The sequence below is a fragment of the Theropithecus gelada genome, chromosome 17, assembly GCF_003255815.1.
Source record: "Theropithecus gelada isolate Dixy chromosome 17, Tgel_1.0, whole genome shotgun sequence".
In the NCBI taxonomy this organism is placed as follows: domain Eukaryota; kingdom Metazoa; phylum Chordata; class Mammalia; order Primates; family Cercopithecidae; genus Theropithecus; species Theropithecus gelada.
The window spans coordinates 31,352,303-31,379,967 of record NC_037685.1 but is presented as its reverse complement, the minus strand read 5'-3'; the positions used below and the strand labels follow the sequence as shown (position 1 = coordinate 31,379,967).

General features: G+C 36.1%; 1 protein-coding gene across 1 annotated transcript in view; it reads right to left on the bottom strand.

The window, feature by feature from the left end:
• Positions 1 to 27,665, bottom strand: part of GPC5 (glypican 5) — a 1,483,371-nt gene that overhangs the window by 686,890 nt on the left and 768,816 nt on the right. Inside the window, exon 7 of the mRNA XM_025364794.1 lies at positions 25,983 to 26,142. Within this exon, the coding sequence (XP_025220579.1) occupies positions 25,983 to 26,142 (160 nt within the window). The remainder of the gene's footprint in view (positions 1 to 25,982; positions 26,143 to 27,665) is intronic.

Genomic DNA, 27,665 nt, shown 5'->3' with positions numbered 1-27,665 from the left:
GAGTTAATGCTGGAGTGAGCTAAGATGTTGGGGGACTGCTGGAAAGTCATGCTTATGTTTTAGAAATGTGAGGACATGAGATTTGGGAGGGGCCAGGGCCAGGGCCAGAATGATGTGATCTGGGTCTGGGTTCCTACAATTCAATTTTCATCTTGAATTGTAATCTGAATTGTAATCCCCACATGTTGGAGGAAGGGCCTCTTGGGAGATGACTGAATCATGGGGGCATTTCCCCTGTGCTCTTCTCATGATAGTGATTGAGTTCTCTTGAGATCTGATGGTTTTGTGAGGGCTTTCCCCACCTTTGCTCTGTACTTCTCTCATTCTCTCCCACCACCCTGTGAAGATGTGCCTTCTTCCATGATTGTAAGTTTCCTGAGGCCTCTCTAGCCATGTGGAACTGTGAGTCAATTAAACCTCTTTTCTTTATAAATTACCCAGTCTCTGGTATTTCTTCATAGCAGTCTGAGAATGAATACAAAATTCAATTTTTATATTTTACATTTGCATTTTATGATCAACAAACTTCATCTTTGAAACGGGAAATTTGTACTAGTTTTACTATTCTTGTCGTTCTTCACTGAACTTGAACAAGTTTTGCTGAAGCTACATCTAGGGAACATTAGGTGTGGCTAGTGATGACAAGTATTCTTCAATAACATAAAGAGATCCTAAAGTAGAATCAACCCAAAGAACTATATAATAGCCTCCATATCCTGCATGTTGGGGAAATAGAATACTCAGTAGAAATTCTCATTAATTTTTACTGTATATGTCGTGACTTTCCCATTTCTTTCCATCAATTTTTTTTTTTTTTTTTTGAGATAGATTCTCACTCTGTTACCCAGGCAGGACTACAGTGGCACAACTCAGCTCACTGCGACCTCCACCTCCCAGGTTCAAGCTACTCTCCTGCATCAGCCTCCTGAGTAGCTGGGAATACAGGTGTCCACCACCATGCCTGGCTGAGTTTTGTATTTTTACTAGAGATGGGGTTTCACCATCTTGGCCAGGCTAGTCTCAAACTCCTGACCTCAGGTGATCCACCTGCCTCGACCTCCTGAAGTGCTGGGATTACAGGCGTGAGCCACCATGCTCAGCCCCATCAACTTTATTCTTATCAGTTTCATTTTATTTTAGTGTAATTTTATCTTATTATATTCCCTATGATGGTTTCAAAACACTTTCCCTCATTCATATATTCATACATTAAATTAATACAGACTTTTCTAAGCATCTTTGTTCGTGCAGTATATTTGATCCCAATAATATAATGATGAATATGGGGATGATTTTTAAAAGCTCATAGTCTATGAAAAAATAAGCTAAATACAGTATAATTATATATATTATGTATAATACATATAATTTTATAAACACACACAAGTGCTAAAGTTAGCAGATGAGGGAGTGAACAAGCTCATTTCAAGAGGTGCAGAAATCACCACAGGAAAAACGTATTGAATTGTCATTTATGGCATCAACTTATTTGTCTGGATTTCTTAATTTTGTCACCACATACATTCTTGACACTGTAATTTGAAAGGTTTTAATACATGAGTTGGCTCATGCCAGTCCCCAGCCTACATTGTATATAACAACATTCTGGAATTTCATGTAGATCCCAAGAATCCCCAGTATTCTCTAATTCTTAGGTTTCTGTATTCTGCTTCATATTTTTGTAGTGATCGCTTCCCTGGTTATCCATAACCCTATTAATAACTGCTTCTTCAGGTGTCAGATGATGTTTAATTCCTTTGAGAAGCCTTCATGTTATCCCTAAGACTGAGATACTTTCCTGTGTGTTCCCACAAGATCTGCTTTTCCCAAATAAAACCTTTCATACTGCATTGTAGTTTTCCCTGATTACTCTTCTTTAGCCCCCAGAGGCAGAAATCTGTATGGTGACTAGCACCAATTAAATACCAATTAATAATTTGTTGAACAAATAAATGAATGGATGGATAAATGGATGGATGAATGTGGAGATAAGGGACATTTCAAAGGAAAAATAATCATGATGTTGGAACTATAAAGAAGAAGCTGTGACTAATTTGAATTGCAAAATTTGTATTAAATTAGTACAACGTTCTTATATAAGCATCATAATGCAGTTTAGACTTCAGGGAAAAAACAGGATTCCATAGAATATACTCATAACATAAAGGTATGGAACAATTATGACAAAAAAACTTCTGATACAAAATCCATACTATTTTGCAAATTTATAACCACAGCACTACACTTAGTTTTTATATATATATATATATATATATATATATGTATAAAATTATATATTACTTAATAGGTAAATATAATATATTCTTAAAAATTAGCATAAAACATTAATGTTATAAGGAAATTAAAGGATGTCAAACATAATAAAAACCATCCCCAAGCAATACCTATTGTATTAATATATCTCCTCCAAAATCGAGACATTATATATTAATCTAGAAAATTATACTCTTAAATTCAGTGCTTTACACTTCAGCTTAATAATTAGCACTTAATAATTACTTTTGGATCATTAATTTTCACTCTAAATTACACATTAAATGAATGCAAAATATTCCAGTCAGGTCTCCACTAAGTGAAAATGTGAACGAGTTATTCATATAATTCACAAGTACCAATAATTGAAGAAAACTGTACTTATCAAATGTACTCTATTTTAACTCAACTTTGGTCTTTTGCATATACACATATTTATTATTTTGGTTTCTGAATAATATTCTTGGCTAATATTTCAATATTTTCAATTCATTAGAAAATCTGGTTTTTAATGTTTATTAAGATGTGTCTTAGAGATGTGTAGATTACATGCATGCATTCTTGCACTTCAGAACACATTCATTAAAAGGCTCATGTTTGGAGGCACTGTGGCAGGGACTGTGAGGCAGTGGTTCTCAAGGTTTATTGGAAGTAGTTATTTAGTATGCTTGTTAAATATTCATTTCTGGGATCTACCACTGGAAATGTTGATTCAGTATTTCTGGCTAAAACTCTATACTCTATGTTTAAACAAGCACAGAGATTAATCCGATGTGATTCTGATGCAGGTTATATACTCCATGATCAAAAATAGTTATGTGGCATATAGACAGATAAAAAGATGCTCCCTGACTTTCCCTAGACAATTTTACAACTATTATAGTTAGTACAACTCATAAAAAAGTACTTTTGAGTGGGCTACAGAAACTAATAAAGGTTTTGGTGCTGGGTGCAGAAATAGAATCGTACTTTAGAAGTATAAAACTAGTTGGTACACAGGATGTTGAAGAGATGCTTGACCATATCGTACAGAGTTAATTCAAATATTCCAAGTCTAGGATGACCTGAAATTAGTCATAGTGAAGGAGAGAGACTTGAAATTTGTGTTCAAAAACCAATGGCATTCTGCATCTTCTTGTCAGTCCCGTTTGTTTTTTTATTAATTTATGAATTAATTGCCTTGCCTCAACTTTTCCCCTGTTCTGTAGAGTTGGCTCCATGGAAGACCCAATTAGTCAGTCTTCAGAGAGATAGTTTTATATAGTAATCTCACTGACACTCAGAGCTTCATATCAACCCAGGTGAACCAGGCACAATGCCAAATTTCATCAAAGACTTAATGGTTCCAGGGATGATTTTCTAGGGAATTTCTCACCCAGAAGACATCTATTTCTCCTTACTCTCTGTTCAATGGCTTACTTTATCTAATTTTCTATTTGATTATCTTCCTCTGGAATTTGGGAGGAAATGCTAAAACAGATGTTATCCTACACAGTAGAATATAAACCTATGGAAAATTCTAATAGTTTTACTCCCCACACCACCCCTCCCCCCTCACCCCGAAAACTAGAAGGAAGGTCTTATTGGTTTTCAGATAATTATGTTTTGGTCTAACTTTACACAGTTAACAACAGCTATATCAGATAGGTCCAGTCAAGATAACAGGAATCATTTTAGATATAATTTAATACAGGAATTCGTATACAGACCTTTAAGAGTTAGTAAAGCAAAACCAGTATATAAAAGAACAGATATTTTCATGCCTGTAATCCCAGCACTTTGGGAGGCTAAAGCAGGTGGATCGCTCGAGGTCAGGAGTTTGAGAAGAACCTGACCAACATGGTAAAACCTCATCTTTTGTATTTAGTAAAAATATAAAAATTAGCCCAGTGTGGCAGTGTGCACCTGTAATCTCAGCTATTCTGGAGGCTGAAGCAGGAGAATGGCTTGAACCCAGGAGGCAGAGGTTGCAGTAAACTGAGATGGGGCCATTGCACTCCAGCCTGGGTGATGGGGCAAGACTCCTCTCAATTAAAAGAAGAACATTGGTATTAGTGATTACACAGAGCAGCTTCCAATTCTAGTTTTTAAGAAACAGAAGAGATAGGATAACCAGCATCTAGGGATGTGGGAGAGAAGTATGCTTCTCAAATACACAATGGGAATGTTGCCTTTCCAAGGTGATGCTCATACCTGAGTCACCGTCCCACATTGCTGGCGCTCAGACTAGCGATGGAGGTAAGGTTAGCTGGTACCCACCTTCAACAGGTTTATCTCTAGCTGCTAATATAAGAACTAAACATGTCTGGAGGCTGGGGAGTGACCCTCTGCTTGGATGTAATGCCAGCAGAAACGAAACCAGAGGAAGTGCTTTCCCCTCTCCCTCTTTTAATCTCCTTTTAGAACTTTCCATTGGCAGAAAAAATAAAAGTATAATACCTGGAAGGAGAATCAGGGAAATATAATTTATAGGTATCATGCAGATGAGGGATTTAGTAGAGTTTGGGAAATGTGGTTTACATAAACACAGACCAATTTACAGAAGAGGAGGCTCGGATCTGTGACAAAATAGGCAAATCACCAGCACAGTAGCTACAGCAGTCTTCGGGGTTTTGAATTATGTGGCTTCAGAATCACAGAACATGTGAGCACCACATTCATTTCACCGAGATACGGGAGAAAATAAAAGAGTTTAGTTTGGTCAAAAGCATCTGGGTGCCTTCAGAAGAATTGAAATTGACTGTCTGAAATGGCAAATAACTAAAACCTATTGTTCAACAGTTCACCAGTTTTGATACTGAACCGACATCCTCTCCTTCGAGGACCACTCTGCCTAAAAAGATTACCTGATGGCTGGAGTTTCCATATTGTCAGGCCTCTGAGCCCAAGCCAAGCCATCGCATCCCCTGTGACTTGCATGTATATGCCCAGATAGCCTGAAGTAATTGAAGAATCAAAAAAGAAGTGCAAATGCCCTGCCCCACCTTAACTGATGATATTCCACCACAAAAGAAGTAAAAATGGCCGGTCCTTGCCTTAAGTGATATTATCATCTTGTGAAATTCCTTTTCCTGGCTTATCCTGGCTCAAAAAGCTCCTCCACTGAGCACCTTGTGACCCCCACACTCCTGCCTGCCAGAGAACCCCCACTTTGACTGTAATTTTCCTTTACCTATCCAGATCCTAAAAAACTGCCCCACTCTTATCTCCCTTTGCGGACTCTCTTTTTCGGACTCAGCCCGCCTGCACCCAGGTGATTAAAAAGCTTTATTGCTCACACAAAGCCTGTTTGGTAGTCTCTTCACACGGACACGCATGACACATAGCCCAGCAAAAAACAATCAGTTTTAAAATAGTATTTCACCAAGAGTGTAGAGGTGGGCAATACAGAAGCAGAGAGACCAATGTGACATTATAAGACCGATTTGGGTAACAGATGTTGAGGCATTAAATTAAGAGAGTAGCCGTGGGAATGTGAAAGTATATTTAAGATAGATTTAGAAGTAAAGGCAATGGGTCTTATTAAATGTGGGGAGTGAAGCAAGAGGAGGAACACAAGATGACTCCTGAGTTTCTGTCTGGGAGAATGGTGAGTCATAGTATTTGTCAGGCCTCTGAGCCCCAGCCAAGCCATCGCATCCCGTGACATGCACGTATACACCCAGATGGCCTGAAGTAACTGAAGAATCACAAAAGAAGTGCAAATGCCCTGCCTCGCCTTAACCGATGACATTCCACCACAAAAGAAGTGAAAATGACCAGTCCTTGCCTTAAGTGATGATATTATCTTGTGAAATTCCTTTTTCTGGCTCATCCTGGCTCAAAAAGCTCCCCCACTGAGCACCTTGTGACCCCCACTCCTGCCCACCAGAGAACCCCCCTTTGACTGTAATTTTCCTTTACCTACCCAAATCCTATAAAACGGCCCCACCCTTATATCTCCCTTCGCTCTCTTTTCGGACTCAGCTCGCCTGCACCCAGGTGAAATAAACAGCCATGTTGCTCACACAAAGCCTGTTTGGTGGTCTCTTCACACGGACGCACATGACAGTATTGTCAACTAAAATTAAGAAAAAGGAACAACTGAAAAGATGTGGGAGGAAAGTTGACAGGTTTTAGACTTATTGAATGAAGACCTAGAGCTAACTGTTATCTAAACATCAGTGGAACTTCTTGTATTATTTGGGCAGTGAGTTTTGAATGTATGAATTTTCCTTTGTAGATTCTGTAGTTGAATAAATCTATCCTTTTCAGAATAAGTCTAAACTACTCTATAGGACAATTATATAGGCTTCTGCATTATAGAGCCCACTGACTGCTTTCCCAAGCCTCGTCTATCATTCCTTCCTCAAAAGTGGTGCTCCAGGAAGACTGCAAACATTGAGCTTCCCTGAAAATACTCTGATGCTTGAAACATCTGTACTTTGGCAAATGCTCTGTCTGCGATGAATTTTAGTCCACTCTCCATCTGATTATCTTTGGTTCTGTATTGAAATCTAGCTAAGCTATAACTTCTAAGATGTTATTCTTAAGAAAATCCCCATGTAACTGATCATTGTCTACTATTTATGCATTCTTTATTCATCATATTTCTCAATTTTATGTATTTTTTCAGCTCATTTTAATGTATTTACTGATATACCTATTTTCCTTTCTAGACTGTAATTTATAAGTATATAGGTGTCATACCTCTTTAAAAGTCACGCAAGAAACAGTGAGATTTCTCACAACTCACATACTGACAAATATTAGTTAGATATATAATGAGGTACTTTAACTCAACCAAGTGATAAAATATGAAAAGGGGAGGGGAATAAATTCACAAGAGAGGAAACACGAAATGGTCATTAAACAAAAAATAATGATAAACTTCACCAGAATCAGTTTTTTCGTTTCCTTCAAATTGACTAAATTTTAAACATGTTTCTTCCTAACATAAGCCCCTAACTTCTTTTTCTTTGTGCACTTACTTTAGAACATTTGTAAGTACTTTCTCTTCCCATTTGAGATGTAAATCTTCCATTTCTTGCCTGTTTTAAAAGCCAGGATTCTCTTTTTCAAGGAGCCATCTTTATAAAATGTAATCAAGACAGAACCCCTCTCTCCCAGTCTGTATGTCAGGGAAGCAGCCTAACTTTCATAAATACAATTAGCAAACACATATGACCTAATCACATTGACCAAGCTGACTCCCAAGCCCGGGCCCAGTGCTTTTTCACTAGCTCTCCCAGGTGCGTGAAACGATTTCATCTTTTGGTTCAGTGGAGAGCTCTCTCTCTTTCCCCTAATGTAATAGTCTTGAATAATGAACGTCTTCCTTGCTTATTTCATTCCATCTGTTGCAATTTCTCTTTCATATACACAAAGATTATTTACCATTTACATTTCATAAATGCAGCAAAATTAAAAACTCCGAGGATATGAAATTATGGTACAAATCCAAAAATAGTCTACTTGGAGCGCTGGTTCAAGTATGGATTACTATAATCACTTTGAAGATTAGTTTTGCAACCTAATGGAATACATACTCATGCACAGAGAGGCTTGCTTGTAGCATTGTTCATTAAAATTAGAAATAATAGATAATACATTGTGGTACATTCATACATCAATTATAATAAAGTCTATTTTATCAGCAGAAAGACAAATTGGAGGCATATACGTTTTAAAAACACTGCTGTTTAATATTAGGAAATATTAGTATTAATTGTATATAATTACTATATATACACACATATGTAAATCAGGGGGACAGGATCAGAAAGGAAGAGAATCAAGGTGTCATCTATTACACTATATTTTATTTACTTATAAAATGAAAATGGGAAATTAAGGTAAGATAGCAGACGTGGTTGCAGCATACATTTGGGACATTCACAAATCCTTACATAAAATGAAAAGACTAACTTGATAGCAACATCAAAATCACATGGATACCATTTATTAGACTGGTGAAAAAGTAATTATGGTTTTTGCCAATTAAATAAAACAAAACTCAGTGAAAATGTCATCCTCATTAACCTCAAAGCAGAAATGAGAGAGCACCCTACCAATGGCCACACAACCTGCACACTATCAGCATGTGTGCACAAGGAACAGAGGGAAGCAATGCAGCAAGTTAAATTGCAGCAAGTGCAGCAAATGCAGCAAGCAATGAAGCAAGTTGAAAACAACAGAACCCATAAGGATTTATTGAAAATCAATTTGAAAACAGAGAACTGTGAAAATTTATGCCCACACTAATAATGGGTGGATGCAAGGGCCCTGTTATAAGGCTAAAGGAAATAGATCTCTGAAACCTTTTGAACTCTCAAAGCTAAAAATCTGGCAAGTTTTCTTACCATTCAGGATGAGGGGATTCCACGTACAAGAGTAACTGCTGAAAGTGGAAAAAAATTAGTGAGACAAGAACAACAGAAAGTTAAGAAAGAGAAGATATGAATAATCACTAGGGAGAGAAAGAGACTAGAAATCTTAGAAAACAAGTCACCATATTTTTTTAACACTACATGAAGACAACAGAATAGGCAACTCAGTAGATTTAGAAAAGCTATTCAAACAAAGCTTTCTTCTAAAAATGAAGGGAATTTATATTAGCATAAAAATAAGCAACAAATGTTTTGAGATCAAATCTCACAAAAAAAAACCCCATAAATATTGCATATTCTGTTATGATCTCTGCAAACAAAGTAAGCATACCATCAAGATGTTCAAAAACAGACTAAAATGAGACATAGCACTTCAAAGTGAGCTAAAAGGCAGTAAGCATGGGATACAAGACACAAAGAAATAACAAATTAGAATTAGAAAAATTCAGGAAAGAGGAGATCTCAAAAAATAGAAGAATGCGAATTCATTCAAAAATAAATACAACCTGCAGAAATGCAAAAGCTAAAAAGCACCACCAATAATATCTTAAGAGAAACAGAAGGTAAAGAGGTGAATTTTTACAATCCAAAAGAATTTGAGCAAAATCAAAAAGGATTTGGGAAAATGCTGAAGATAACGAAAATTTAACAAATGAATAATAGGTGCTCCTGAGGAAGAAAGTTAAAACGACAACAAATTATTAAAACTATAATTCAATGAAAGCCTCCTAGAAAAATAGTTAAAATTACATATTGAAAAAGTACACTCCACAACTGAGAATACCAACTCAGAGCTACCAACACAAAATATATTCTAGTAAAATTACTGTACTTTAAAGAAAAAGAAAACAAATTATTGGGCACTGGGGAAAAAAGCAAGTGACTAATAACGGAAAGAAAAAATAGATTATCACTATAATTTTTGCTACTAATGCATTCTAACAGAAAATTCAGAGCTTATTTAAAAAAATGGAAGGAAAGAACATGTGAACCAACATTTTTGTATTGAACAAAATTAATTTTTAAGACTAAAGGACACAAAGTCTTATCACCATAAAAGAACTTGTAAAATATTGTCCCCATGAGTCCTTCATAAGGAATATACTACAGAGATATTGATATAAGAGCAACTAGTGAGCATTATATAGTTACAATAAATAAAAGTGACAGATACGATATGTGACCTGACACTATCTCTGTATCTCTAGTATAACCACAGAATGGGGAGAGAAAATAGACAATACATACAAAAATGTTTAGCTAATTTTAGTAGTCATAATGGGTAGGGGTGGTTTTAGTATTATTATTCAGATAATGTGGTATATTTAATGTGGAATCAAGTAATTATGCAATATTTATTTTAATTATCACCTATGTTTCTAAGAGCCATCATTAGTGCTCAGATTGCAATCATGAAATGTCATTTCCCAGTAAAACAAAGTCTCATGTAAAAATGGCTCATTCCAGGATAAGCTGAGCTTAGTACATCTAATTATACCATATAGCAAAGAAACTAGTAAGTATTTTAAGGGTCATCTCAAAGGACTCAAAGGCAAATGGAAAAGGTACCAACTGGCAAAATGTGAGACAACGTGAACTTCAATAAAAAGAATTACTAATGTTTTTAAAACTGAGTTCATGATGACATTAAACATATACAAAATAATTGGTCATCTTCTGAGAAAGACAGGGAGGGAATCATTTTTTAATCTTGAAAACTGGCTCAATTAAAAAAAAAAAATTCAAGAATCTATCCTGGCTTTCCCGAGGTCACAATCAAAAGAGGAAATGGACCACTGAAATTGATTTTTGTATTGATAGTATCTGCCAAAGAGAGAGAGAAAAAATAACCTGATAGAAAGTGGTGACATAGTTTGGATGTTTGAATCTCATGTTGAAATGTAATCCTCAGTGTTGGAGCTGGGGCCTGGTGGCAAGTGTTTGGGTTATGGGGAAGGATTCCTCATGAATGGCTTGGTGCCCCTCCATGTGATAATGAGTAAATTCTAGCTCTGAATGCATGAGAGATCTGGTTGTTGAAAAGAATGTGGTACCTGCTCCCATCCTCTCTCTCCATGTGATACACTGGCTATCCCTTTGTCTGCCACCAATTTGTAAGCTTCCTGAGGCCTCACCAGAAGCTGAGTGTATGTTTGCACCAGGCTTCTCACACAGCCTGCAGAAACTTGAGCTAAAACTCCTCATTTCATAAATTCTCCAGTCTTAGGTACTTCTTTATAACAATACAAAAACAAAGTAATACTGGGGAAAGGGCTAACTTTCTTTCTTTTGAAAGAAATTTCAGATGAGGAAGCAAAAATTTGTCATACACTTATTTAAAAAGTGAAATCCAGTTAATTATCAGGGAAATCGAAGTTAATACTTGTTTTACTTCTATCCTTTGGATGAATATGAAAAATCAGTGAACAGGAAGAAAAGTGTCTACAAAGATGGGGAGCAGTAGAAACTGTCATTATTTCTAGTGAGAATATGAACTGGTACAATTGCTTTGCAAAGCAGGCTCACATACCTAGTAAAGCTGAACATCATCTTTTGTTTTGTGGCACTGCCATGCTACTTCTAAGATATCCTGCATGCTCTTGCACATGAATATCAAGAGATACTTTCCAGATGGTTTAGAACAACATTGTTCATATCATACCAAATGCCATTGATATCAACTCCAATATTCATCAATAAAATACATACATGAGTTAAGTATTCATAAATCAGAATACTATACTTTGCTAAAAGGAAATGAGGGCTGGGTATGGTGGCTCATGCCTGTAATCCCAGCACTTTGGGAGGCCGAGGTAGGTGGATCACTTGAGGTCAGGAGTTCGAAACCAGCCTAACCAACACGGTGAAACCCTGTCTCTACTAAAAGTACAAAAAATACAAAAATTAGCTAGGCATGGTGGCACATGCTTGTAATCCCAGCTACTCTGGAGGCTGAGGCATGAGAACTGCTTGAGCCTGGGAGGCAGAAGTTGCAGTGAGCCAAGAATGCGCCACTGAACTTCAGCCTAGGTGACAGAGTGAGACTCAGTCTCAAAAGAGAGAGAGAGGGAGAGAGAGAAATGATTACACCTATATTCATCAGCAAGGATGAGCCTCGAAATCATACTGTTTAATAAAAGGACTAACAAGATAGACTGTATGATTTGATTCATATAAAATTCAAAAACCAGAAAAACCAAGTAATATATTATTTAGGGATGCATATATTGTTGATCAAAACTGTAATTTTTATAAAAGTTATTATCAGGATAGGCAAACTCTCTGTGCAGTGAAATGTGTTCAGAGAGGCGCATATAGGGCCATGGAAATGTATTTCTTGGACTTGGTGGAGGGTTAGGTACAACTATATTATTTTCCTTAAATCATGTGTGTGTGTAACTATCTACCACTATCTGTGCCTCTGCCTCTACTCCTATCAAGTGTTATGACTTCACCCAATTTTATCAAATATTCCTTTCTCACTTGCTAATTTATAGAAGCATTTTTAAAAAAACATTTTACGTATTTTATCCAGTACTTTTATTTCAATGGACAGGTGTGAGTTGGATGGACACACTTAGAATGCTTTCTATGTATTAAAACGCTTAATCTTCACAATAAAATCACTTGGAGAGTCCTGCTTTTATTCAGATCTTAAGGAAATCTAGGCACAGAACTTGTACAAGGTAGGAGAGAAGTTACTTGTCCAAGATATACTAATTTTATTGTGTATTTTTTATCTTAAGCAGTTCACTGTCTTGCTGGTAAAAACGACTGCACAAACAAAATAACCACATAGAAGAGCTTTAATAATTCCTGTTTGCCCAGCCAATTAAATACAAACTCCGCTTGTGTACACAAAAAATCAATTGTAACATTTTTAATTCACATTTTTAGCTTTCCAATATGTTTTCAAGTAATTTTAATAATTCTGTTCCTCTGTAAACACACCCCTTGCTCTGTTCATGACGTTTGCTCCTCCTAGGAAACCTTCTCCCTATTGTCAGTTGCTGAAACCAAATTATAAAGTCCATCCCCTCAAATACCACTTTCTCATAAATATTGCAGGCAAATATTGGTTTGTTTTTCCTGATTGCCCTTTCTCTGTCTCCTCTATGAAGTATTTTTTGAATTCCCCATTTGGATGGTTTTTCTTTCTCTGAGCTCTCATAAAACTTTGATTGATCTCTGGCATATAATGTGATATAGGGGATTGTACACAGGATTTCTTCTGTGTTCATCACCAGCTGGAAGAGTTGATAAACGTGAAACATTTCTGCTGAGATATCAGAGGTACTATTTCAAAATAGAAGCATCCTTAAAGAAAGTATAACCTGAGGGCTTCAGGCCCTGCAAAAAGATGGAAGTGGTTCTACTTTGGTGTTAAGAAGTAAACCTCATGCTAAAATTAATCAGAGACCGACATCAAAATTCATACCAAATAAGCCACCATTACCAGCCTAAGTGTTACAAGTTCCAAATGTCCTTAATCACATGATGCCTTCTTATAATGATAATATACAGTGTTTTAAAAAATTTCATCATGCTTTAATAGAGAGTATTTTAGAGATACAAATAAAGAATTAAAAAAAAGTGTACATTTTTGCTCTTCATAGTGTGGTCCTATGGACCAAGGAATAATAACATCATCTCTAGGTGGGTAGGAAATGCTCCACCTCAGATTTCCTGTGTTATACCCTATGTTTTAACCAGAGTCCCAGGTGATTTGTATGTATGAGAAAGTTTGAGAAGCTCTGGGGTCAGCTCAAACTCTGTTTTTAAAAATTATTTCTACTTAGTGAGCAATTTTCTTTTCAATAATAAGAAAATTTATAATTCCACACAGTTAGAGATACTGAAGTCACTGAAGAGCCGAAGACATACCTAACTTGTTATCAATCCTGAGAGAGAATATCACTATTTCAATAGCCACTCTGTTTATTCACAACAAAATGACATCAAAAATAGACCTAGGTAAGAATGGGTTTGTTTCTGGTTTTGTTGATAGTTATATGACTTTGGCTGAGTCATGAGAAAATTTACCTGATAATATTTGCTTTAATTTTAACTTTTTTTTTTTTACATCCTCTATTGATCATATAGTTACACTTAGCATGGTGTTGTTCAAAAAAGACCACAACTTCTTATTTTATGTTCTCTGGCATGGGATAGATTTAGTTATGACATATTACAGAACAGCAGAGTAATCTGAAATGTGAGCTAGGAGGCTCCTCTAAGTCTTAAGTCATCCCTCTTCACCTCAGTGATTTAACATCAGTCTAAGCCAATGCAATGAAAATAATCACTTAGGCATTCAAGGACAAACCTTTTATTTCAATTCTACTATTTAACTATATTATATTGATATATAACTTTTCAATAGAATAAAAGATGATTTTATATGATTCATTAGTTATCTACATTCCATTATACAATGTTGTTAACAAAATAGGCAGTCAGGATGAGTATCAATTATTTAGAAACCAAAATGGAAATGTATAATCAGAAAAATATTCATAGTGATCACATATTAAACTATATTTATCTTACACTTATATTTCATTTCTCTTTAGTATAATTTTCATCAGTACTACCAAAACTGTACTAGATGGTAATTTCAAAGTATTTACAATTTTGAACATTAAACTGGATTGGGAAGTGTTTATCTGTGAATTTTTCTATAGTTTTATCATGCTGGGTTTTATCTGACCTTTAGAATTAGGTACTTGTAAAGTGTAGATCAAAGTGTGCAATCATTACTCAAGATTACTTTCAATGTCTTGCCAAGGTTTTAATCTAATGGACCTTCCAAAGATTTTTAGTATGAATGGAGAAATAAGCAACGGACTTATATTGAAAAAAATAGTTATTTTCAGTACATTTTTCTTATATTTGAAAAAATATCAATGGGCTATTTTTCTTTTATTATACTTTATGTTCTAGGGTACATGTGCACAATGTGCAGGTTTGTTGCATATGTATACATGTGTCACTGGGCTATTTTTCAACAGTTTACAAAGTAAGCTGAATATATTTTATTTTGATTAAGTTTGATGAAACTTTAATTTTAGAAAGAATATATATAATCAGTAAACATATTTTTAACTACGATAGTATAGTATAATGACATCCAAATTTTATAGGCATATATGTTTGAATTTATATCGATAAAAAATAGACTATTTAAAATTATATAAAGTAATATCCACAATATGAATAAATACATAGTTTTCCTAGTTCTGGAAAGAAAGTAACATCTTTTTAAGGTCTCCTTAACTTCCGCACCTACCTGAGGCTTTTGAAGTGAAGGTGATTTATGGTGAAAATAAATATGAGGAAGCCAAGAACTTTCATTCACTCTACAATCCTGCATTACTAAATAAATCAGCCTCCCTTATTCTTCAGTGGCTAACAAAGTGTAATTTTCCTTTTGTTCTGTGCATAGAATATACTATTCTCTTTCCAAGGTCATTCTTAGTACCCTGACATGGATACATTTGTTAGAGGCTGATACAAAGTTACCAAGTGAGAAAACCAAAACACAATATAAACAATAGTTCTATTTATCTTAGACTAATCAACCAAAAACTCTAGATCTAGCAATTTAATATTGCAATGTATTATTCTACTACTTCTAAATTAATCATATTTAAGTCAGATATTTCCTGTTCCAATAAGCCTACCTCCTACCTCCCAAGATATTACAGTGGGAAATGCTTTATGAACTGGACAGTGCTATCAAGCATCAGGGAACCTTATTATTATCATAATTATGATTCAGTAAGGAGTCTGTGGGAAAAGGGCTAGTTGTCGATAAACATGTTAAAAGATTTGAGAACTGAATTCTGGAATCCTCGAATATTTAGAATGTGGAATGATGAGGAGAAGCCCAGCAAAATAAATCCAAAGATTGAAAATCACTTTACTTTTAAAAAATGTCTGGTATCTAGTTCTAGTTGTGATCAAATCCATTTTCCCTCGATTACCACTGTGAACCACCTTGCCAAAATGAATTTGATCATGAATTATGTATTATTTACTTTTTATAGGTAATTATTGCCAGTTAAATCATAAGATCACATAAGAATTGTAAACAATGCAACCACAAATTTTCAAAATTATATGTAGAATAATTTTGCTACAAATTGTTTTTAGTAGAACTCTGGTTTGTTTTTCAACATTTGAAGATATCCAGAGTTACGGACCTAAGAAGTACAGCCAGATATTTCAAGAAGTATAGATTTTAACATTAGATTTGTTCTGCATGACCAAAAGAAGAGAATTATTTTTTCCAGTTGTGTTTAGAACCTCCATCAGTTAGCAACTGTGCAAGAATGGCAGATGTCAGGCAAGGGGTGAGGCAACTTTTAAGTTCAAAGTTATTCCAATCCTGCAACCCCAGGTTACTAGTGAACTATCTATGTCTATGTAAACGAACCAAATACATATAATAAAAATGTAGACAAATTTTCCTAATGGAGTTTTTAAGTCATTCTACTGAAATCAGTTTAAGAGTGAAAATTACTTAGTATAGATGGCTTCTTTCTATAAGAAACATTAGTTGAGAGGGGCGGAGCAAGATGGCCGAATAGGAACAGCTCCAGTCTCCAACTTCCAGCGCGAGCGACACAGAAGACCGGTGATTTCTGCATTTTCAACTGAGGTACTGGGTTCATCTCACTGGGGAGTGCCGGACGATCGGTGCTGGTCAGCTGCTGCAGCCCGACCAGCGAGAGCTGAAGCAGGGCGAGGCATCGCCTCACCTGGGAAGCGCAAGGGGGAAGGGAATCCCTTTTCCTAGCCAGGGGAACTGAGACACACAACACCTGGAAAATCGGGTAACTCCCACCCCAATATTGCGCTTTAAGCAAACAGGCACACCAGGAGATCATATCCCACACCTGGCCGGGAGGGTCCCACGCCCACGGAGCCTCCCTCATTGCTAGCACAGCAGTCTGTGATCTACCGGCAAGGCAGCAGCGAGGCTGGGGGAGGGGCGCCCGCCATTGCTGAGGCTTAAGTAGGTAAACAAAGCTGCTGGGAAGCTCCAACTGGGTGGAGCTCACAGCAGCTCAAGGAAACCTGCCTGTCTCTGTAGACTCCACCTCTGGGGACAGCGCACAGCTACACAACAACAACAACAACAAAAAAAAAAAAAAAAAAAAAAAGCAGCAGAAACCTCTGCAGACGCAAACGACTCTGTCTGACAGCTTTGAAGAGAGCAGTGGATCTCCCAACACGGAGGTTGAGATCTGAGAAGGGACAGACTGCCTGCTCAAGTGGGTCCCTGACCCCTGAGTAGCCTAACTGGGAGACATCCCCCACTAGGGGCAGTCTGACACCCCACACCTCACAGGGTGGAGTACACCCCTGAGAGGAAGCTTCCAAAGCAAGAATCAGACAGGTACACTCACTGTTCAGAAATATTCTATCTTCTGCAGCCTCTGCTGCTGATACCCAGGCAAACAGGGTCTGGAGTGGACCTCAAGCAATCTCCAACAGACCTACAGCTGAGGGTCCTGACTGTTAGAAGGAAAACTATCAAACAGGAAGGACACCTACACCAAAACCCCATCAGTACATCACCATCATCAAAGACCAGAGGCAGATAAAACCACAAAGATGGGGAAAAAGCAGGGCAGAAAAGCGGGAAATTCAAAAAATAAGAGCACATCTCCCCCGGCAAAGGAGCGCAGCTCATCGCCAGCAACGGATCAAAGCTGGACGGAGAATGACTTTGACGAGATGAGAGAAGAAGGCTTCAGTCCATCAAATCTCTCAGAGCTAAAGGAGGAATTACGTACCCAGCGCAAAGAAACTAAAAATCTTGAAAAAAAAGTGGAAGAATTGACGGCTAGAGTAATTAATGCAGAGAAGGTCATAAACGAAATGAAAGAGATGAAAACCATGACACGAGAAATACGTGACAAATGCACAAGCTTCAGTAACCGACTCGATCAACTGGAAGAAAGAGTATCAGCGATTGAGGATCAAATGAATGAAATGAAGCGAGAAGAGAAACCAAAAGAAAAAAGAAGAAAAAGAAATGAACAAAGCCTGCAAGAAGTATGGGATTATGTAAAAAGACCAAATCTACGTCTGATTGGGGTGCCTGAAAGTGAGGGAGAAAATGGAACCAAGTTGGAAAACACTCTTCAGGATATCATCCAGGAGAACTTCCCCAACCTAGTAGGGCAGGCCAACATTCAAATCCAGGAAATACAGAGAACGCCACAAAGATACTCCTCGAGAAGAGCAACTCCAAGACACATAATTGCCAGATTCACCAAAGTTGAAATGAAGGAAAAAATCTTAAGGGCAGCCAGAGAGAAAGGTCGGGTTACCCACAAAGGGAAGCCCATCAGACTCACAGCAGATCTCTCGGCAGAAACTCTACAAGCCAGAAGAGAGTGGGGGCCAATATTCAACATTCTTAAAGAAAAGAATTTTAAACCCAGAATTTCATATCCAGCCAAACTAAGTTTCATAAGTGAAGGAGAAATAAAATCCTTTACAGATAAGCAAATGCTTAGAGATTTTGTCACCACTAGGCCTGCCTTACAAGAGACCCTGAAGGAAGCACTCAACATGGAAAGGAAAAACCGGTACCAGCCATCTCAAAAACATGCCAAAATGTAAAGACCATCGAGGCTAGGAAGAAACTGCATCAACTAACGAGCAAAATAACCAGTTAATATCATAATGGCAGGATCAAGTTCACACATAACAATCTTAACCTTAAATGTAAATGGACTAAATGCTCCAATTAAAAGACACAGACTGGCAAACTGGATAAAGAGTCAAGACCCATCAGTCTGCTGTATTCAGGAGACCCATCTCACACGCAGAGACATACATAGGCTCAAAATAAAGGGATGGAGGAAGATTTACCAAGCAAATGGAGAACAAAAAAAAGCAGGGGTTGCAATCCTAGTCTCTGATAAAACAGACTTTAAACCATCAAAGATCAAAAGAGACAAAGAAGGCCATTACATAATGGTAAAGGGATCAATTCAACAGGAAGAGCTAACTCTCCTAAATATATATGCACCCAATACAGGAGCACCCAGATTCATAAAGCAAGTCCTTAGAGACTTACAAAGAGACTTAGACTCCCATACAATAATAATGGGAGACTTCAACACTCCACTGTCAACATTAGACAGATCAACCAGACAGAAAGTTAACAAGGATATCCAGGAATTGAACTCATCTCTGCAGCAAGCAGACCTAATAGACATCTATAGAACTCTCCACCCCAAATCGACAGAATATACATTCTTCTCAGCACCACATCGTACTTACTCCAAAATTGACCATATAATTGGAAGTAAAGCACTCCTCAGCAAATGTACAAGAACAGAAATTATAACAAACTGTCTCTCAGACCACAGTGCAATCAAACTAGAACTCAGGACTAAGAAACTCAATCAAAACCGCTCAACTACATGGAAACTGAACAACCTGCTCCTGAATGACTACTGGGTACATAATGAAATGAAGGCAGAAATAAAGATGTTCTTTGAAACCAATGAGAACAAAGATACAACATACCAGAATCTCTGGGACACATTTAAAGCAGTGTGTAGAGGGAAATTTATAGCACTAAATGCCCACAAGAGAAAGCAGGAAAGATCAAAAATTGACACTCTAACATCGCAATTAAAAGAACTAGAGAAGCAAGAGCAAACACATTCGAAAGCTAGCAGAAGGCTAGAAATTACTAAGATCAGAGCAGAACTGAAGGAGATAGAGACACAAAAAACCCTCCAAAAAATCAATGAATCCAGGAGTTGGTTTTTTGAAAAGATCAACAAAATTGACAGACCACTAGCAAGACTAATAAAGAAGAAAAGAGAGAAGAATCAAATCGACGCAATTAAAAATGATAAAGGGGATATCACCACCGACCCCACAGAAACACAAACTACCATCAGAGAATACTATAAACACCTCTATGCAAATAAACTGGAAAACCTAGAAGAAATGGATAATTTCCTGGACACTTACACTCTTCCAAGACTAAACCAGGAAGAAGTTGAATCCCTGAATAGACCAATAGTAGGCTCTGAAATTGAGGCAATAATTAATAGCCTACCAACCAAAAAAAGTCCAGGACCAGATGGATTCACAGCTGAATTCTACCAGAGGTATAAGGAGGAGTTGGTACCATTCCTTCTGAAACTATTCCAATCAATAGAAAAAGAGGGAATCCTCCCTAACTCATTTTATGAGGCCAACATCATCCTGATACCAAAGCCTGGCAGAGACACAACAAAAAAAGAGAATTTTAGACCAATATCCCTGATGAACATCGATGCAAAAATCCTCAATAAAATACTGGCAAACCGGATTCAACAACACATCAAAAAGCTTATCCACCATGATCAAGTGGGCTTCATCCCTGGGATGCAAGGCTGGTTCAACATTCGCAAATCAATAAACACAATCCAGCATATAAACAGAACCAAAGACAAGAACCACATGATTATCTCAATAGATGCAGAAAAGGCTTTTGACAAAATTCAACAGCCCTTCATGCTAAAAACGCTCAATAAATTCGGTATTGATGGAATGTACCTCAAAATAATAAGAGCTATTTATGACAAACCCACAGCCAATATCATACTGAATGGGCAAAAACTGGAAAAATTCCCTTTGAAAACTGGCACAAGACAGGGATGCCCTCTCTCACCACTCCTATTCAACATAGTGTTGGAAGTTCTGGCTAGGGCAATTAGGCAAGAGAAAGAAATCAGGGGTATTCAGTTAGGAAAAGAAGAAGTCAAATTGTCCCTGTTTGCAGATGACATGATTGTATATTTAGAAAACCCCATTGTCTCAGCCCAAAATCTCCTTAAGCTGATAAGCAACTTCAGCAAAGTCTCAGGATACAAAATTAATGTGCAAAAATCACAAGCATTCTTATACACCAGTAACAGACAAACAGAGAGCCAAATCAGGAATGAACTTCCATTCACAATTGCTTCAAAGAAAATAAAATACCTAGGAATCCAACTTACAAGGGATGTAAAGGACCTCTTCAAGGAGAACTACAAACCACTGCTCAGTGAAATCAAAGAGGACACAAACAAATGGAAGAACATACCATGCTCATGGATAGGAAGAATCAATATCATGAAAATGGCCATACTGCCCAAGGTAATTTATAGATTCAATGCCATCCCCATCAAGCTACCAATGAGTTTCTTCACAGAATTGGAAAAAACTGCTTTAAAGTTCATATGGAACCAAAAAAGAGCCCGCATCTCCAAGACAATCCTAAGTCAAAAGAACAAAGCTGGAGGCATCACGCTACCTGACTTCAAACTATACTACAAGGCTACAGTAAGCAAAACAGCATGGTACTGGTACCAAAACAGAGATATAGACCTATGGAACAGAACAGAGTCCTCAGAAATAATACCACACATCTACAGCCATCTGATCTTTGACAAACCTGAGAAAAACAAGAAATGGGGAAAGGATTCCCTATTTAATAAATGGTGCTGGGAAAATTGGCTAGCCATAAGTAGAAAGCTGAAACTGGATCCTTTCCTTACTCCTTATACGAAAATTAATTCAAGATGGATTAGAGACTTAAATGTTAGACCTAATACCATAAAAATCCTAGAGGAAAACCTAGGTAGTACCATTCAGGACATAGGCATGGGCAAAGACTTCATGTCTAAAACACCAAAAGCAACGGCAGCAAAAGCTAAAATTGACAAATGGGATCTAATTAAACTAAAGAGCTTCTGCACAGCAAAAGAAACTACCATTAGAGTGAACAGGCAACCTACAGAATGGGAGAAAATTTTTGCAATCTACTCATCTGACAAAGGGCTAATATCCAGAACCTACAAAGAACTCAAACAAATTTACAAGAAAAAAACAAACAACCCCATCAAAAAGTGGGCAAAGGATATGAACAGACATTTCTCAAAAGAAGACATTCATACAGCCAACAGACATATGAAAAAATGCTCATCATCACTGGCCATCAGAGAAATGCAAATCAAAACCACAATGAGATACCATCTCACACCAGTTAGAATGGCAATCATTAAAAAGTCAGGAAACAACAGGTGCTGGAGAGGATGTGGAGAAATAGGAACACTTTTACACTGTTGGTGGGATTGTAAACTAGTTCAACCATTATGGAAAACAGTATGGCGATTCCTCAAGGATCTAGAACTAGATGTACCATATGACCCAGCCATCCCATTACTGGGGATATACCCAAAGGATTATAAATTATGCTGCTATAAAGACACATGCACACGTATGTTTATTGCAGCACTATTCACAATAGCAAAGACTTGGAATCAACCCAAATGTCCATCAGTGACAGATTGGATTAAGAAAATGTGGCACATATACACCATGGAATACTATGCAGCCATAAAAAAGGATGAGTTTGCGTCCTTTGTAGGGACATGGATGCAGCTGGAAACCATCATTCTTAGCAAACTATCACAAGAACTGAAAACCAAACACCGCATGTTCTCACTCATAGGTGGGAACTGAACAATGAGATCACTTGGACTCAGGAAGGGGAACATCACACACCGGGGCCTATCATGGGGAGGGGGGAGGGGGGAGGGATTGCATTGGGAGTTATACCTGATGTAAATGACGAGTTGATGGGTGCAGCAGACCAACATGGCACAAGTATACATATGTAACAAACCTGCACGTTATGCACATGTACCCTACAACTTAAAGTATAATAATAATAAATTAAAAAAAAAAAAAAAAAGAAAAAAAAAAAGACAAAAACATGAAACATTGACAATTTAAAAGAAAAAAAAAAAGAAAGAAACATTAGTTAACATTTAATTATAGTGTACAGGTAGGATTACAAATAGAAATTATTTAGAAAACAGTAAGATGGTTAAATAATTTGATAACATTGATGATGAAAACAAAATGACACCTAAAAGGTACAGAAATATTTTGGCGGTAAGACTTTGCATATTGAAATATAGAGACCCCTCTGTTATCTGTTATAAACATGAACAAAAACAGACACAGAAAATCAGTTCAAGTAATAATTAGCAAAATATTGGCCAACTTTTTTCATTTGCATAAATAGTGTAGAATCATGAAATTTCAAAGATACAACATTAGTATTAATAATCATAACTATATATAGTTATATGTAGATATATACTCATATATAACTTTAAATTTAGTCAGACATTTTATGGTAACAAATGAACTGTGTGGTATTTATGTCTTATTTTCCAAAGAATAAACAAAAGTGTAATGAAGAAATAGTGGTGCATTTCAAGTTCTTAACACAGATGACACCTTGTTAAACTTTTTAGATCACAATATTTTCAAGTCATTAAGACCACCTAAAACTATGCCTTAACTTTCTTTACCAATATATCAAACTGGGCCAAAACTGGCAAAATACTGGAGTGCTTTACAAAAATAGAAATGTGACCTACAGTTTGCTCCTTTCCTTGTCCCTCTTTACTTCAGCGTGCTATCCGCAGTGGTTTTCTAACCACTTATTAAAAATTGAAAGGCAACAGCCATAAGCTCGTAGAAACATAATAGGCAACCCACTTAGAGCAGATGTGGATTTTCAGAAAATGCTTGCCTGGAGTTGCTGAAAAATCATCTATCTCTTAAATCGCCCTAATTCTGATGGACAGCTGCTTGTACCATGTCTGTCCATTTCAGCAGTAATTGAAACCAAGATTTTGAAGTAAAAATTAATTTTTGTCAGCTTGTCAAGTATAGTTTTGTGAAGAAAACTATTAGTAGCTGAATATCCTTCACTGCCTCTACTTCCTTTGTGAAACAAAAAAGAATGACCTACTAACATATAACAAGTTCTTGAGCCTGTAAATAACTTCATGAAGTAAAAAATTTCCTATAAATATACCATTTCTACACATACATGCACGTGCACTCACACACAAAAATGCTATACTTTTGTAATAACTTGATGTTCTAAAATACTACTAATATTTAGATGGCCATGCAATTACAGTAGAAATAAATACTATACTCCAGATAGGAGGAAAATGAAAGTTTATTAAATATTACCCTGATGGGTAAGTGCTATAATTCCTAAATATAGTGGAAGACATTTTAGGTTTTAGTTAAAAAAAAATTGTTTCTAGTGGAAACCCTTTCTTTTTCATTTTCTTTTACCTAATATAATTAAATTATAATTTGCTATTTGACTATGATAAAAATGTAATAAAGTAAAAACTTTCTTATATAATGACACAGTATTTTTTAAATAACACAAGTTGATGATTTAGTAGTACTTACTCATCCTGGCTTCATGTTATTTATCAATATGTAATTCATATCCATTATGCCCTAAGAGTTAGTCCACTTTCAAACTTTTATAATTCTCATGAAAAAATATGGAATCATGCCCATCAATCAATGAGTGGATAAAGAAACCGTGGTATATGTGTGTATGTATGTATGTGTGTGTGTGTATATATACACACATATATAAAATGGAATACTATTCAGCCATAAAGGGAATGAAATAATGGTCACAGAAACCTAGATTAAATTGGAGACCATTATTCCAAGTGAAGTAACTCAGGAACAGAAAACCAAACACTGTATTTTCTCATTCATAGGGGCAGCCAAGCTACGAGGATGCAAAGGCATAAGAATGATACAAAAGACTGGGGGATTGGGAGGAAAGAGTGGGAGGCGAGTGAGAGAAAAAAGACTACAAACTGGGTACGACGTATACTACTCAGATGATGGGTGCACCAAAATCTCACAAATCACCATTAAAGAACTGACTCATGTAACCAAACAATACAACTGTTTCCCCCAAACCCTAAGGAAATTAAAAAATAATAAAACCTTTATAATTCTCAGAACTGGTGATAATTCACTAGTATTTTTTTCACAGAAAGCTATAATTGTCATCAAAAGTTACTAGTCAAAAATAAACAAAACCACTAAGAATGCATGCCCTAAACAAATGAAAGGGTCATTTTCATTTCCAAATCCTCTTGCTAATTTCCAAATACATTGTCTTTATTTCCTTACATCCACAGTATCTTTAATTATATTTCACTTAAACAACCAAAGAAAAAAAACAAGAAACCAATCTGATAAACTGTATTAATGCTCATAACAAGAACACATGTCTTTATCGCATTCTGTAAGAATAGAATATATTTAATTCACACTAAGAATTTTGTGGCCTTTTGTTCAATGGCTGCTCAAGTGCACTCATTCTCATCTGTTTTCATGTTAAATAAAATGTATTACTGTGTCTAACAAGAAAATATTTCATTATGTTAACTGCCTTTTTAATTTTGCACCTCTTTTGGCTTCCATTTTTAAAGCAATATATTTGGCTTGTAAAACCAGATCTTAGAAGGAACAAGGAATTGATTTTGGAAGCATTTATCGTGCTTTTAATTCATAATGAGCGAGTTATAAAGTAAATGAATTCTTCTCCCACCAAAAATCATGTCTAGTAGGTGCAAAGCAGCTCTGTGTGATTTTTAGTTATCAGACCAAACTCTACATGTGACTGCACCTTTCCAGAAGGTGACCCCTGCCTTTGGTATAATCAAGATTAAATGAATAGTTTAAACCAGTTACTCTAGGTACCTCGACGTTTCCATTATTTCTCAGTTGGTCACTGTGTTGTTTTGCCCATATGAACAAATGCATGCAGGTAACAATGGAGTGTGGAGAACCTACATTCCTCATCTTGTATGTGATAATCAGGAAGGTAAATCCATTTGGTAATTTTTTGTTGTTGTTATTTGAAAACTCTATCCTTTGTGGTAGTGATGAGTTCAGAAATGGTTTCAAATCCATTCAATCGACATAAATGTTTAGTGAGTTTTTTTTGGAAGGGGAAATTCATGAGCATTAAATCCAAATAGTTTTCACGATCAATAACCATATACCAATTTCTATGCAATTTGACTATGATAAAAGTATAATAAAAGTTTCTTATATAATGGCATAATTTTTAATTGCACAATTTGATTATTAAGTAGTACTTACCCATCCTGGTTTCATGTTGTTTATCAATATACAATTAGTATCTATTATGCCTTAAGAGTTATTCCACTTTCAAACCTTCTCAGAACTGTTGATTGTTTACTAGTTTTTTTCACAGAAAACTATCATTTTATTAGAAATCATTAGTTAAAAATAAACAAAACCAAGAATGTACGTCCTAAAAAAACAAAAATGGATTCGTTTTCATTTCCAATTCCTCTTGCTTTTGAATGGTCAGTATTTCTTTACACCCATAACATCTTTAATTATATTTCAAAATCTTTTTTTTAGCAAGTGGTGTTAGAATCATACACTTACAGTTTGTGATCTTCAGTGTCCTCTTGACTTCTCCGCTTCCTGATCCCCCGCAACCATCTTCGTCATCACAGTCCCCACTGACTTGTTCAACCATGCCTCCACCACTGCCCAGCTGAAGAAGCTCCCACTTGTCAGGTTTGGGTGATCTACCCTGTAACAACTAATTGTACATAGAGAAAGGCATTTATTAATAGCAAATTCGAATAACCTAAGAATTATATTCAGAAAACTTAGTAGAGCTTAGAATTATTTTGTTATGTGGATCCACTCTTTTGGTGTAGACACCTTACCAAGTCTTTAAGAAAAACTGAAATAACTGAAATAATAGTAAATAATGGGCAAAGTCATACACCCACAAACAGCTACACTCTACATATTAGCTCCATGGCAATGGTTTGGATGATGCTTTGGGAAGCAAATGAAATTACACCTTCTTTGCTTATGGCAGTTTGGCTAGAGGATCCTTTGTTTCTGAATAAACAATGTTTAAATGCGGTAAATCACATTCTAGTACTCCCTTTGTAATATATTGGCTGATAGCGTTGTGCTGTTTTGTGAACCCACACTCCATATTTCTAAAGAAGTACTACTCTTCCAGGAAATGTTTCTGTCTAAAGAAATCCAGAATTTTAGACATATACATTTGTAGTTTCATTTAAACTTTCTTGGATCAAATACACAGTCCAATGCATATGGCACATACTGAACCTTGGGACAAAACATTTAGGTCCTACATCCATTTCCACAAATCATTTAAGAAATTTAATGACTTCTCAGTTCTCAATTCTCAAGTATTTCATTTATTTTTATGAGCAAAACAAATGGAATTGACATTTTCCCCTACAGCACAGGAGTTCCAGTAATACTTTTAAACAATGGAAATTTCTGAATGTCTTTTCAGAAGGGTGATGTTATAAATAGTAGAATATTTCACTTAAAACTAAGCCTGATTAAGATAGTCCAATGCAGTATATGACATTTACTGTTCTAAGGTAGTTTTGGAGAGTACATGGCCAAGTGTCAGCACTAGAGGGTACCAATATATTATGAACAAAATGTACCACTGCTGACCACTTAGTGGGCATTTAAATTTTCACAGCGCTTTATGAAAGACTTAGGCTTGTTACTTCTGTGACTTTCCAAATAATATTATCAATTAGCAGACAATAACTAAACACACAACCCAAGGACAGCATTTTATACTGAAGAACAGAGAGTCAAATAGCCTCAGGATAGCTAACATACATGTGTTTATAATATAAGGAACTCTTAAATTAAGCAACTGGACTCTGAAATTCATGAACTTTTAAAATTAAACAATACAATTTTTAGGTCACCACTCCACTTCTGAAATACTAGTTTTCTAACAAAAATGCTAAAACTATTTGACAGTAATTTTTAAATTCTTAGTTTTGTTTACTGGCATTTTGGAAAAAAAAGTCAATAGGTGGCATTAAATTAAAAAGAAGGCTTCTTTCAAGATCAAGTGAACTCAGCAAATATTAAGTTAAACAAAACTTTTCTACTGTGTTTAACATACTGATGTGTATGCTACTCCCTGTAAAGGGAAGGGAGAGTACAGCAATGAAGAAACACGGATAGGAAACAAACCACATAAAAAGTCAAAATCTAAAAAGGAAAGGATAAATGGTACTACTTTATACCGTTATATAAATGATAATG